A 13,813-nucleotide genomic window follows, 5' to 3' on the forward strand; every position below is an offset into this window, starting at 1 on the left:
AATTCTGGTGTTCACTCTGGGGAACCGATTATTAGTGAATTCTGGTGTTCACTCTGGGGAACCGAGTATTAGCGAATTCTGGTGTTCACTCTGGGGCACCAGGTGTCTACTCTGACAGCCACGAAGAGGTCAAGGGCCTGCAGACACAGCATCAGACCCATACAAGGTGAGATGTCTAATAAGAAATCGCTACATAAACCCAAGAGTCCAAAGTCTATGCCCTCAGTGTCAGAATAAACTGGAAATAAACCCACTTCACACTAGGGACACCAAGGACACTCGCCTCTGTGACCCCTGGAGCCCTCTGAGAACTTAGACCCACAAGCTGGCCCTCATGTGGGTTTATACCCCAAAGTCAATCACTATGTGGTTTGAGAAACCTCAAGCAGAGAGTTTATTTTAAAGTTGTTGGGAGGTGGTAGTGCCCTCAGGTACCTGGAAAAAGTAACTGAAAATCTTCTCCAAAGTCTCAAAATGTTCCCAAAGATAAAGGTCCAAGGAATATGAAACCATAATCAAATTTTATAAGACACAGGGAAACCAGGGGAAAAAACTCAAAAACATACCCACAGAAACAGCAGAGAACTGAAGCAGATGCACAACGACTTCACATGTTGGAATTATCAGACAGATACATAATCCCTGGGTAGCACAAACAGTTAAGCACTTGACTACTAGCCGAAAGGTCGGCAGTTCAAACCCACCCAGAGGTGCCTCAGAGGAAGGCCTGGAGATCTGCTTCCAGAAGGTCATGGCCTTGGAAACCCTATGGAACAGTTCTACTCTGCACACATGGGGTTACTGTGAGGCAGAACTGACTTGACAGCAACTAACAACAACAACAACGAATACGTTCAAAGGAATAAAATAAGGAATTGAAAATATGGTTACAAACGGGACAATATAAACATGACAAAGCAGGTTTGAAAAAACAGATTTAAAAAAAGCAAGTCTGAAAAAAAGCACAGCTTCTTAACATGAAAAATACAGTATCTGAAATTAACATCCTAATGGATAGGTTCAATAGAAGACTAGATACAGTGGAAGAGAGGATTAGCAAACTGAAAGACAGACCTGAAGAGATTATCACCAAGAATATGCAGCAAAGTAAGACAAAAAAGAGAACATGAGAAGCTCTAGGATATATCTAACTCAAGTTTCACAAAGCAAGAGATAATCAGATGGCAACAATACTGGAAAAGATAATGACTAAGAACTTCCAAGACTTGAATAAAGAACAAAGGCGGCAGCACTGGAGAAGACAGTGTCTGAGACAAGCAGGCCCTACCTGCTGCTTCATGGTCTTCGTGTCCCACAGCAGCAGCTTGCCGGGGACCTGGTTCACACCCCTGCTGCCTATGTCTGGAGCCGACATGTCCACCTGGGAGGTGAGACTCGGGGCCGCAGCCGAGCAGACGAAAGAGGCCCCATTGGGGCTGCAGGCGAGAGACAGGATTCTGCAACACAGGTGGGCTGGATCAGGCACAATCCATCCAGAGAGGGGATGTGCTCGGCTCTGGGACTGGCTCCTGCTCAGGGGCTGGGCGAAGGGGCCAGGGAGGGCCATGCCCCCCAGCACACAGCCGCAGCCTCAGAGGAGTGGGGCAGGCTCCACCCACCTGGGCATGTCGTCGTTGATGTTGATCTCACAGAGATTCTTCTTGGCTTCTGTGTCGTAAAGGCGCACCGTACCCACACCACTGCCCAGTAGAAGCTGAAAGAGAGGGGTGGGATGCTTGGCGTGAGACAGGACCACCGTGAGGGGAGCGGGGCCGTCCTCACTAATCCAGGTCTGAAGTGAGACCTGGGTAAAATGGCCTTCCCTGGAGATCAAACATGGACATCAGGACAGACCCTGAACAGAAACACAAACCACAGTAGGCATCTGGGGAGAGAGGCATCATCCCAGCATTACCTGGAAATGTTCTGGCTGATTAAATGGGACCCTCTCATTTTATTCCCCCACCTCTACCCCATTTCTTTCCATTTTAAATCCCTGCTGTTCCAACCCTTCCTTTCTGAGCTGTTCACTGTGGATCCACCCACCACCACTTCACTGGGCCCAGGTGATGGTCCCACTGCAGGTTCTGTACACAGCTCTGGCTATGAGCTTGTAAAGGCGTCCAGAAAACACAGAAGAAGCCATCCTTGCCTTCAGAAACCTGTGCTCTACCTGGTGAAAAGCTTCCAAGATAATAACAAATACAAGAAGAACGCACCAGAAGCAGCCCAGGTCTGAGGGAATCCCCCAGGCCTAGAAGCTAGATTACAATCAAGCATTCGCTTGGCCAATTAACACTGATACACAAGTGATAGGGGCCCTGGAGGTGTAGCGGTTAAGTGCTATGGCTGCTAATCAAAAGGTCGGCAGTTCATCCTACTTTGGTGAGGGGCATCTGGGGTCTTAAAAGCTTGCAAGCGGCCATCTAAGATGCCTCAATTGGTCCCAACCACCTGGAGTAAAGGAGAATGAAGAACACCAAAGACACAAGGAAACTATTAGCCCAAGAGACAGAAAGGGCCACATAAACCAGAGACTGCATCAGCCTGAGACCAGGAGAACTAGATGGTACCCGGCTACCACCAATGACTGCCCTGACAGGGAACACAACAGAGAATCCCGGATGGAGCAGGAGAAAGGTGGGGTGCAGAATTCAAATTCTAGTAAGAAGACCAGACTTAATGGTCTGACTGAGACTGGAGAAACCCTGGAAAACATGGCCCCTGGATTCTCTACCAACTCAGAACTAGAACAATTTCCGAGGCCAACTCTTCAGACAAGGATTGGACTGGACTGTGGGCTAAAAAGTGAAACTCGCGCGGAGTGTGCCTCTTAGCTCAAGTAGATACAAGAGTCTAAATGGGCAGCTTCTGTCCGGAGGTGAGATGCGAAGACAGAGAGGGTTAGGAACTGGTTGAAAGGACATGGGGAATCCAGGGTGGAAAGGAGGAGTGTGCTGTCACAGTATGGGGAGAGCAATTAGGGTCACATAACAATGTATGCATAAATTTTTGTATGGGAAAAAATTAAAAATAAATAAATAAATAAAAAGGTTGGCAGTTCGAATCCACCAGCCACTCCTTGGAAACCCTATGGGGCAGTTCTACTCTGTCCTATAGGGTCACTGTGAGTTGGAATCGACTGGACGGCAACGAGTTTTTAAATGGACACTAGCGATGGTGACACTAACACCAGCAGGATAACTCCTTCAGCTGTCAAAAGTGACAGACAAGCAGGGTCTACCCCTGGGCTACATGGTGTGATCCTCGGAAAATGGAACAAAATGAAAGAAAAACTATAAACTAATTTTTACCTCCTTAAGTACAAATCCTATTGCAAATATTAAAGTCCAGAGGCAAAAAGAGCACTATACTATTGCTAGGGGCAAGCTGACCCGTGGGCATCACAGACAGGTCACCACCTTTGACACTGGCTCAAGCCCCTCCCCCCAGGCCTGGCACAGGGAGGGGTCTCAGCAGTGGAGGGGAGCACACTGAGGATGCCCATGCTGGGACAGATGACGAGGCTATGAGGGACAGCAAGACGTTCTTCCCCAGGCAGACCAAACAGCCGGACTACATGGGGGGGACCACATCGGACAGCCTAATGGTTCTTCTGAATCCAGCCTTGGTAACTGCACTGCTGCCCCAAAGAAGGAGCCCACTGGGTTGGCCTGGAGCCTGGCCCCCAGTGAGGGAGAGAAGGAGGAGATTCAGCTCAGCTGCCTCTACTCAGCACCACAGAGGCCTGCAGGGCTCCCCAGGGTGCCAGAGCGACTGGTGACGGGGCCTGGAGAATGCTCCACTCAGACTACCTACTGCAGGACTCCTAAGTTCCAGAGTGACCAGTGACAGGCCTGGAAAATCCTCCACCTCAGACTACCCCCTGTAGGGCTCCCAAGTGCCAGAGCGACCAGTGACAGGCCTGGAAAATCCTCCACCTCAGACTACCCCCTGTAGGGCTCCCAAGTGCCAGAGGGACCAGTGACGGGCCAGGAGAATTCTTCACCTTGGACGGCCCAGCAAGCCCCGCAGGCCAACACCACTCACCAGTCTGTCTCGCTTGGTGGCCCATTCCAAAGACAGCAGCGGAGACTTGGAGATGGAGGATGCTTTGGTCTGCATGATGGGGTTGAAGGACCATACCTTGATGACCCCATCCACATCTAAGCTGGCCACCCTCCTCCCCGAGCAGTCCACTCTAGGGGAGAAGAGACGGGACATCAGCATCCCTCCCTCATCCCGCATCCACCAGTCAGTGCTGAGATGACCACGTGTCTGCCTCTCCGATGGCTTTAAAACATCATCCCCAGACGTCTGCACTCACAGGTAGGACACAGGACATTTCTGGAAACATACACCCCTCCATGGTCCAGGAAAGAATTTTTAGGCACCGATGGTGTGCTGAGCCCTGTGCTAAATAAACACTGGATGTGGAATAGCTGGCACCCGGCCCGGCCCTCGTGGTCCTTGCAGCCTATTGAGATTTCGAGCCTCTCTATCTCATAGGCAGCCTGGTTGGCACAAACAATTAATGTGTCCTGGAAGAAGGCCTAGCGGTCTGCTTCTGAAAGGTCTCAGCCATGAAAACCCTATGGAGCAGTTCTACTCTGCACAGGTGGGGTTGCCGTGAGTCAGAATCGACTGGACAGCAACTGGTTTGGTTCTCTTGGTTTGGGATTGTCCTTCAGGAACAAGGCGAAGGCCCAGCGCCCATCCAGCCTGTCCAAACAAGAGGCCCGCCCATCTGTCCTCTCAAAATCAAACTCGGTGGGCGTTTGCTCTCAAAAGGCTCATCAGTGGTAAAGATGTACGAAAAAGTGCCAACATAAAGCAAGTAAAAATCAGGAGTGAGTCTCAGCAGGGGAAATAATAGGTAACTCACTGCTAAAACGCAGTCACAGGACTGGCAAGGACAGAGGCTGAGCAGCCACAGTTGCTCTGCGCAGGGCCACCAGATGGCACTGTCCCACCCTCAGCGACCGCCCCACCCCACCCGTGCCCCCTCCCCACCTCTCCCCGCTCCCCCGATGCCCCATCTGTGCACCTGCAGTGCATGATGGACGAGTGATGCTCCCCATCCTCCTCCCATCCCCACCACCCCTGCCCCTCCCCACAGCCCGCTCCCCACCCCCTCCGCACACCTGCAGTGCATGATGGACAAGCAGTGTTCCCCATCCTCCTCCCACCCCCTGCCCCTCCCTGCCCCCTCCGCACACCTGCAGTGCATGATGGACGAGTGGTGCTCCCCGTACTCCTCCTGGCCCAGGACGATGAAGGGCTGTTCGGGGCGGCTGCCCTCAGGGCCCCGCATGGGCACCTCCACTGGCTCCGGGCCCGGCTCAGTCTCCGTGCCGCCCATCTCTGGCTTCTTCTCTGCGCTCTGCCACGCAGCCTGCAAGGGGCAAGTCACCCGGGATGTGAGCCCGGCCCCACCTGTGCAGCACTCACCCGGGCAGGAGGAGACCCAGAGACCACGGACAGCCAGGGGGACGCTAAGCCATGGCCAGCCAAGCATGAGGACACCCCAACTCTGCTGCCACCAGGGCATCTGAGGTGGGGTGCCTCCTTCTGTGATCGGCGTTGGCCCTCACACCCACTGCACGCTCAGCCAGCCCCACACCAGCCCAGGGAGTGCACTGGGGCCCACACTACACCTGGGGGTCCGGATGCTCCCTAAGGCCCCTGGGCAGCTGGGAGAGTTGTTCAAGAGCAGCAAAGAACAGAGACCTGCAATCTCAGCACAGGTGTCCACGGGGGGTGGGCTCCAGGTGCATCTCTATCCATCTCTATCAGCCTGTAGGATGAGTCTTAGAGGCTTGTGGCCATCTGACTAGAAACTCTACAGGGGTGTTACGTGGCTAAAAAGCTCTTGAAATCAGCAAAGAGCCCCAGTGAGGAGGAAAACGGTCAAGGTGACTTGGGCAGGAAAACTAGTACACCCCTTGGACTGTTACCTTCAGTCGGAGTACCTGACAGAATCAGGAACAGCGCAGACTGCCAGGAAAAGCAGGCCCAAACTGGTGTGAAGGAGCGAAAGGAGGCCTCAGAGCCTGGGCGGCGGCCTCCCACCATGGGCATGCGGCCTCAAGCCATGCCTGCAGAGCCTCAGGACATTGGCAGGTGGCCCTGGAAGGAGGTCCTGGACTTTCTGGGGCGAGCCATGGAAAACAGGCTTCTCTCTGCCAAGTCTCATCGAGCCATGATATGCTGACATGCACTGCTAACCCACTTCGTGGGAGTATGTTCACTTCCTGGGAACATGTCCAGGGCTGGCACTGTGGGGCCCCTACTCAGGGAAATGCTGCTTCGGGAAAAGGGGCCCCAGTGGAGCCAGGCAAATATGAGCCTAAAGAATCAATGTACAAGCCACTGACACCACCTGGGCAAAAACGCACTCTGCGCCAAACTAGGGGGACAGGCCAGGAACCAGGAGAGAGGCACGCTGGGGCCACCCAACCTCAATGTGTCCTCATGCTCTGCGCTGCTCCCCAAGCTGGGGAGCGGGTGTCCTGGCACTCCCTCATCCCTGAGGCTGCCCTACCTGGGATGTGGTGGTTGATAACAGCTCCTTGCGCTCCTTGCCATGGTCCTGCAGGCGCCGCTGCCGGTACTGCGGCCAGCTGGACTCCCCGGCCGCCAGCCCACTGAAGAGGCCCTTCCCGTCCTTGGCCCCAGATGCCGGATCCTTGCCCTTGGCAGCCTGGAGGACAAGAAACAGGGTGGGGAAGCCTGTGCCCACGAGGGGGTCAAGAGCCAAGGAGCACCTTCTCCCCAACAGCTCGGAGTAAAGGTCTGCCCATGCAGCGGCGAGCAGGTGGTTACAACGTGACCATCTCAGCCAGGTAGGCAAAGCCATGAACAAAACCACCACCACCTCCTCTCCATTCTCTCCTCTCACCTGGACATATCTACCCTTGATCTACACAGGACAGTGACTTTAGTTAAGGGGAGGAGATCAACGTTTACTAAGCAGCGGTTACGAGGCAGGACAGGCCCTACACGGGTGTTATAAATGTTTATAAGCAACCATATGTTTGGGCAGTGGAAAAAACCAGTCACCTGTCTGTGCTCTTGGTCTCTCCTGCTCTCAGCCAAGTGTAGGACTAAGCCAGCTAATGTTAACAAACACTGAGCTATTTGTTTGAAAACGATTACTAGGCAGCCAGAATTTTTACTAGCAATTGTTGGAAACCCCAGGACCTTTGATTATGATAAACTGGACAGGAAAGAATTTAGCATTTTATGGCTCCTTTTCATAATAAGAGTGATAGACTTAACCAAGGTTATAGCAACAAGGAGTGAATTCAGTCCCCACCCCAGCCCCATAGAGAGAAGCCTCCATCTTTAATGAAGGGCCTTTTCAAAAGGAGCTGCCACCTCACCCTCTTCCCAGATTATCTGCCTGGGATCTCTTTTTCCAGCCATATCCCCAGAGACTGACGACCGTCCCACCCCATCCCACCCCCATTTTTGTTAACACTCTTAGCAAAGGGATATGGATGCAAGGAGCCACTCAGGACTGAGACTAGCCTCCTCCCAAGCCATTCACCCAGAAGGCCTCAATCAAGACAATAAACTGGACCAAAGGCTACATGTTGCTTGCTAGTTCTTCTACTTGTTATATTTTACCTTTACATAAAAGGCTTTAAAACAATTAACATGGATTCCTTGGAACCCTGGAGCCATGTGAAACAGCTAAGGAAGGAAACTTTAAAGGACTATTAGTTTACCTGGAGACTAACTGTGGCTGATCTACAGGGTATTTGCTGTTTTTGCTCCCTAAGGTGACCTCCAGTGATTTCCACTTATGCTTACAGCAAATGTTTCTTCTACAGAAAGCACCTGCTTCTCAATCCTGGCTTATTTTAGGAGGAGCAATGTTCTTAGGGAAGATAAAATAAATAGTCTAAGAAGAAAACCAGTCATAATATTATTAATAATAATAACAACATAATACCAAAGGTCTGGCGATTTACTTCTAAAAAATCAGCCACAGAAAACCCTGTGAAGCGCAGTTCTACTCTGACACACCACGAGTCAGAATTGACTGTGTCAACTGGTATGCTGAGAACTTTACAAACACTGCCCTAAAGATGATATTATTTTAACATGTGGAAACTGAGGCTGGGAGAGGTTACTTGCCCTACACAGCTAGGACAGGACCGAACTGGCCTCACACCCAGGCCTGACAGCGAAGTCCACACTCAGAGAAACTCGAGTGAAGCAAGACCTTGAAGTGGGCACGTGGAAGAAAGTGACACTGAGTAGAAAAGAAGAAATGCCACAATTCTGGAGCTAAATAAGACGGTGAAACCTGTGAGAGGTAGGTCTCAATGGGACGGCCTAGTTTTTCCAGGTCTCACAAGTTTTCCACCTTTGACAGCGCACAGTCTTACCACTTTCCTACCGCTCGTTTTAGTGGGAAATATTTGAGTTTTCCTTCTCTGACAGGTTTCTGCGTTACACACGTTCCGGCTTTTGCAGGTTTTACTGGAGAAGCAAGACAAAGCCCTTCTCACAGTGCTTCTGGCCATTCTGGAGAATCATCCCAGCGTCCACGGAGCACTTGGCAGGTCCCACAGTATTAGAAAGCGAAGGACTTCTACCTTCCCAGAAGTGAGAGGTCATCAAGACAACAACTGAGCCCCGAGGTCCCACGGCGCTCCTCAGGGTGCCCACGCCCTGCAATGTGACCCATGCCGCCACCACGTTCCGTAAATCCACTGATGCCTCCTACATCTACAGATCCAGACGACAAGCAGCTCAGCTGAGGAATCCCAAAACTAAGTTATATTCCATCCCGTCCTATCACCATCTGCCTCCTACAGCTTAGGAGAGACAGTTTACCTTAGGTTTTATCGTTTATCCTCTTACTGCTCACTATGGAGGAGGGAATAACTGGACCCCAGTTCATGTGGGGGTCCTGAGTAGATCAGGAGGGACTCCAAAGCCTCCCAGGCATGACAGGCAGTCATCACAATGGGGCAGGGACCTGTTCCAGAAGCCTGGCCTCACCTGAAGCCAAGCCAAGCCACCCAGAAGACAGGCCCTCACAACACAGACATTACAGTGTGCAAGACAGGACTAGGCTCCCTTCTCCCATCCTGCCGAGCGAGCGAGATCCCCAGGAAGAGCCCAGGGGCAGCTGTTCTTACCACTGACGTCTCCAGTTAGGAGGTAACTGATACTAATAACAGTGACAAGTACGGGAGTCTGTGGGTGCTTTGCTTTCTTCACATTACAGCCAATTAAAGGTTATCTCTATAATAATGTAATTCCGGGTCTCCTGTGCTTACTGAGTGGGTGTGAACTACAGCTGGAGGGGGATGGAGGACAAACGCGGGCTCTGTGAACCCAGCAGCACTCGGGTGCCCGGGACTGATATGCCCTTCATAGCCATGGCCATCGGAGATGCCAGGAGAGCTGCCAACTGTGGTTCTGCAGTTACTGCCCTTTTTTTTTTACTTTTGCCTTCAGATTCGTAATGAAAGCTGGGAGGGTGTGCCGCCATCTCTTTTGCAAAATAATGCTGTGAACATTTCAGTTAATAATAATGCTAAGAACACAACAGTTACAGCCATCAATCACCAGCCAGCAAAATGCTGGTATGAGTGAAACTTACAATGTCAGATATCAACAGCATTTAACTTACGAAAGCCTAATCGTTATACGTACTGCTGGTTTAGCAATAAAATACAGTTTATGCCTTTCGGTTTGCTTATTCTTTAGTGGTAAAAAAGAAGAGGGCACTCTGGCTTGGTAGTAGTGTGAAAAGGACTGACTACATGCTTCCTAGGAGCTAACAAAACAATGTGGCTTACTAAAAAGGCAATGTCATTTTATGTGAAAAGCCATATGTCATCAAAACCACGGGAAGTGATCATACAATTAACTGCACTCAGTATTGGTGAGAGAGCATTTAGAATGCTACACTCAAATGTGTAGTAAAAAAAAATGGATGATAAAGAAAAAACCTAAATCCATGGTCGCCGAGCTGCTTCCGACTCAAGAGTGACCCTACAGGACAGAGTAGAACTGCCCTATAGGGTTTCCAAGGCTGTAAATCTTTACAGAAGCAGACTGCCGGCCACATCTTTCTCCTGCAGAGCGGCTGGTGGGTTCAAACCACCAATCTTTCAGTTAACAGCCGAGCGCTTAACCACTACGCCACCAGGGCTCATCAATAACAATAAAGGGACTGAAAAATTAAAATGTCTCCCCGGAGGAGGGGGACCCATTGTGAGCAAGTTGATTCCGACTCATGATGACCCCATGTGTTACACAGTAGAACTGCTCCATAGAGTTTTCTTGGCTGTAATCTTTATGGAAGCAGATTGCCAGGCCTTTCTACAGTGGCAATACACGATGGGTTCAAACTGTCAACCTTTAGGTTAGAGATCAAGCGCAAATAATTTGCACCACCCAGGGACCCCATCCCAGGATGATGAGAGGTCTAGAAATTGTGTTATATGGGTAAACAGTTGCGGGGTGGGGGAGGGTGCGGTGCTTAGCATGGAAAAAGAGGAATTGCTGTCCTATACAAGAAAGCCTTAATCTATGTAGTTCCAGAGGGCAAAGCTAAGGTCAGGGAGTAAAAATTATAAAGTGGTTTCTACTCGTAGCTTTCTAACAAGTACACGGTCCAACCTTCGCAGGCAGTGAGCTCCGTGTCACAGGGGGCAACCAATCCAGAGAATGGGCTCTGACACTCAGTAGGAGGGTGGGCCATGGGCTCTGACACTCAGTAGGAGGGTGGGCCAGATGACTTTTAAGCTCCTTTCCAACTCTTAAGTTCTCTGATTTTCCTGAACCTCAAATCTACTAGTTATTTTTAGAATGGAAACATCTATGTTACGTCTAATTAATCTACCATCAATTAAAAAAACGAGCGGCCTGACCATGGGTTTTTCAGACAGTAGACCTCTGGCATCTCTGCTCAGAAATGGGAAAGAGGGCTACCTTTGCTCTGCTAAGATATCTCAGAGCAACTCAGTCTTCGTTTGAATGTATTTTAGAGGCAAGGTAAGGAATGCCTTTCTGCAGATTACACACTGGTACCCTAATTTCTTGGCCCTGAACTGCATAGAAAATCGCCAGGCCCATTTCAACCTCACATGTGAGACTTAATTCCTGAAAACACAGCAAGCAAGGCAACAGGCTTAACCCTAAAGAACCCATTTCTGTGTTTTCTCTCATTTTAAGTTAACGAAATTAAATTCCATAATCTCAGGCACATTTCAGGGGACCCAGCACTCCACATATCATTTATTAACTTATAAAACGCTGCACGGTGAGAGATCGGGAGAGCAAACAGTAGAACTTACTGGGGCACATTCCACAGATCGGAATTCTAAGGCTTGAGTTTGAAAAGCACAGTCGCAGGAAGACTTGTGCTTGATTGATCTGGCCTGCTTCAGCCCTCATGGCTGCCGGCGTGAAAGTGATTGTGCACTGATGGCATTTTAGGACGGAAGCCAACAGCCAAGCGCCTGCACAATATAGCAACTACTGCTCAAATGTATTAAGTGCTTAATTTATTGAGTGCCAGGCACCACACCTACCAAGGGTTCTACTTTTATCAGCTCACTTAGTGCTCCTGTAGGGAGCCCTGGGTGGCGCCAATGGTCTGCACTCCGTTACTAACCTAAAAGGTGTCAGTTTGAACCCACCCAGAGGCACCACAGAAGAAAGGCTTGGCAATCTGCTCTGCGAAGATTACAGCCAAGAAAACCCTATAGAGTGGTTCTACTCTGTAAAACCTGGGGTCGCCATGAGTTGGAACCAACCTGACAGCAGCAGGGTTTTTTTGGTTTAGAGAGTAAATGAGGGCAGTGGCGGTTCAGTGGTAGAACTCTTGCCTTCCATGCGGGAGACCTGGCTCCGGTTCCCGGCCAGTGTATCTCACGTGCATGTCAGTGGGGGTTTGTGTGTTGCTAGGATGCTGAACAGGTTTCAGCGGAGCTTTCAGACTAAGACAGACTAGAAAGAAAGCCCTGGTGATCTACTTCTGAAAATCTGCCAATGAAAACCCTATGGATCACAATAGTCTGTTGTACATGGGGTTGCAATGAATCAGGGGCCTACTTGGAAGCAGCTAATAACAACACCAACAGTAAATACTACTATTATTACGCCAGTTTTACAGATAAGCAAATTGGGGTGAGTTTAAGCAGTCTGGGCGAGGATGATAGGCAAGGAGTCAGGGCTACAAACCAAGCTTCCTCACTCCGAGCCCTGAGCCCTTATCCAAGATGCTGCCCGGGCTCTCCAGTTCAACAGTCCCCAACCCAAGTGCCCTGGAAAAGCCCAGGCCGCTCCAGGCCCTGGGGCAGTCAGCAGGCCGTAACCACTGCCTCACACAGAACTGTTCTCAAGTCACGGGTGGTAGGACAGGAGGGCACAGGCCATGGTGACTTACTGTATCTGTAACTAATAAAAACACGTAGAAAGAGAAAGTGCTCCCACCTGAGCAATAAAGAGTAACTCTGGATCTGTTAAACTTTCACTCCGGCAAACAGTCCTGGAAGCAGCAGTTCTGACGGTCTCCACCAGGAGAAACACTCAGTGTGACTCTCAGCTGGTGCGGCCATGAGCTTCGCATGCAAGCTTCCAACAAAGTGAAAGCCCTTTGCAGAAATCAGCCAATAACAACTTGTAGAAGAAACGCATTGATTCAGAGGTTGTACGGAAAAGAATTTACTCTTCAGTCACTCATGGCTTCATATTCCTGGAAATTCATAATTCCACGATAGCCTGAACTCACTCTTGAGTCACAAAGCACAGTCATAAACTCTCATGGGTTCATGGGAAATAGATGAGAAAAGCGGAGGGGCCCTCGAGGCACATCTCCTCCCCTCAGCTGCCCATGGCATCACCTGGAGAGTGCCACAGGCCCTCTCCAGCGGGCGTGGGCATGTCAGGCCACGGTCAGGGAGACAGCGGGCCAGGGGACGAGGGCACCTGCCTGGGGCCGGGAGGCCGGGCCTGAGACCTGGGACATAGCATCTAAGCAACCACATCTGAGCGTCATTCTCCTCATCTGTAAGCTGGGAAGAAGCGCCCGCTCCCCATCCCACAGTGTGACGACAGAGGCCTCCCGGCCAGAGCACAAAGGGCAGGATGGTCACTTACCTGGCTGACGGTGGCCTCTCTCTTGGCGGTGCTCTGGGCCTGGGGGGGCGCCTGGGCCGCCGACAGCCTCGAGGGGCTCTTCTTGCTCTGAGGCAGCAGGGAGGACAGGAAGCCCACACGCGGTGACTGCGAGAGAGCGGCACTCCTCTGGCTGCACACCATGGCTCTGGTCAAGCAGACACGCGGTCATGGGGCGCCAGACACAGCTTCCTGACCAGGTCTGTGTCAGGCTCACGCACCTGGGCACTAAGGTGGCTCGCAACAGGGAGCCGGGAGCTGTAAGGTCCCCAGCGGCAGCTCTGAGGGCCACAGTGAGGCTCTGGCTGCCCCACATCTGGACCTGCAGCCCCTGCCTGCACATCTGACCTGCAGCCCTGACTTACAGCCCCTGCTCCACATCTGGACCTGCAGCCCCTACCTGCAGATCTGGACCTGCAGCCCCTGCCCCACATCTGGACCTGTAGTCCCCGCCTGCATATCTGGACCTGCAGTCCCTGCCCCACATCTGGACCTGCAGTCCCTGCCTGCACATCTGGACTTCTAGCCCTTGCCCCACATCTGGACCTGCAGCCCTACCCCACATCTGGACCTACAGCCCCTGCCTCATATCTGGACCTGCAGCCCCTGCCTCACATCTGGACCTGCAGCCCCGCCCCACATCTGGACCTGCAGCCCCGCC

General features: G+C 51.4%; 1 protein-coding gene across 3 annotated transcripts in view; it reads right to left on the minus strand.

Moving 5' to 3' along the window:
* The window catches only part of WDR91 (WD repeat domain 91), a 32,578-nt gene that overhangs the window by 12,280 nt on the left and 6,485 nt on the right, over nt 1–13,813 (minus strand). For all 3 annotated transcript variants that reach the window (XM_023737134.1, XM_023737135.1, XM_023737136.1), the window contains exons 6-11: nt 13,135–13,300; nt 6,545–6,703; nt 5,220–5,395; nt 4,051–4,201; nt 1,620–1,714; nt 1,289–1,457 (exon numbers count right to left, since the gene is read on the minus strand). In XM_023737134.1, the coding sequence (XP_023592902.1) occupies nt 1,289–1,457; nt 1,620–1,714; nt 4,051–4,201; nt 5,220–5,395; nt 6,545–6,703; nt 13,135–13,300 (916 nt within the window). The remainder of the gene's footprint in view (nt 1–1,288; nt 1,458–1,619; nt 1,715–4,050; nt 4,202–5,219; nt 5,396–6,544; nt 6,704–13,134; nt 13,301–13,813) is intronic.

Source organism: Trichechus manatus, unplaced genomic scaffold (genome assembly GCF_000243295.1).
Source record: "Trichechus manatus latirostris isolate Lorelei unplaced genomic scaffold, TriManLat1.0 scaffold00097, whole genome shotgun sequence".
NCBI classification, from domain to species: Eukaryota; Metazoa; Chordata; class Mammalia; order Sirenia; family Trichechidae; genus Trichechus; species Trichechus manatus.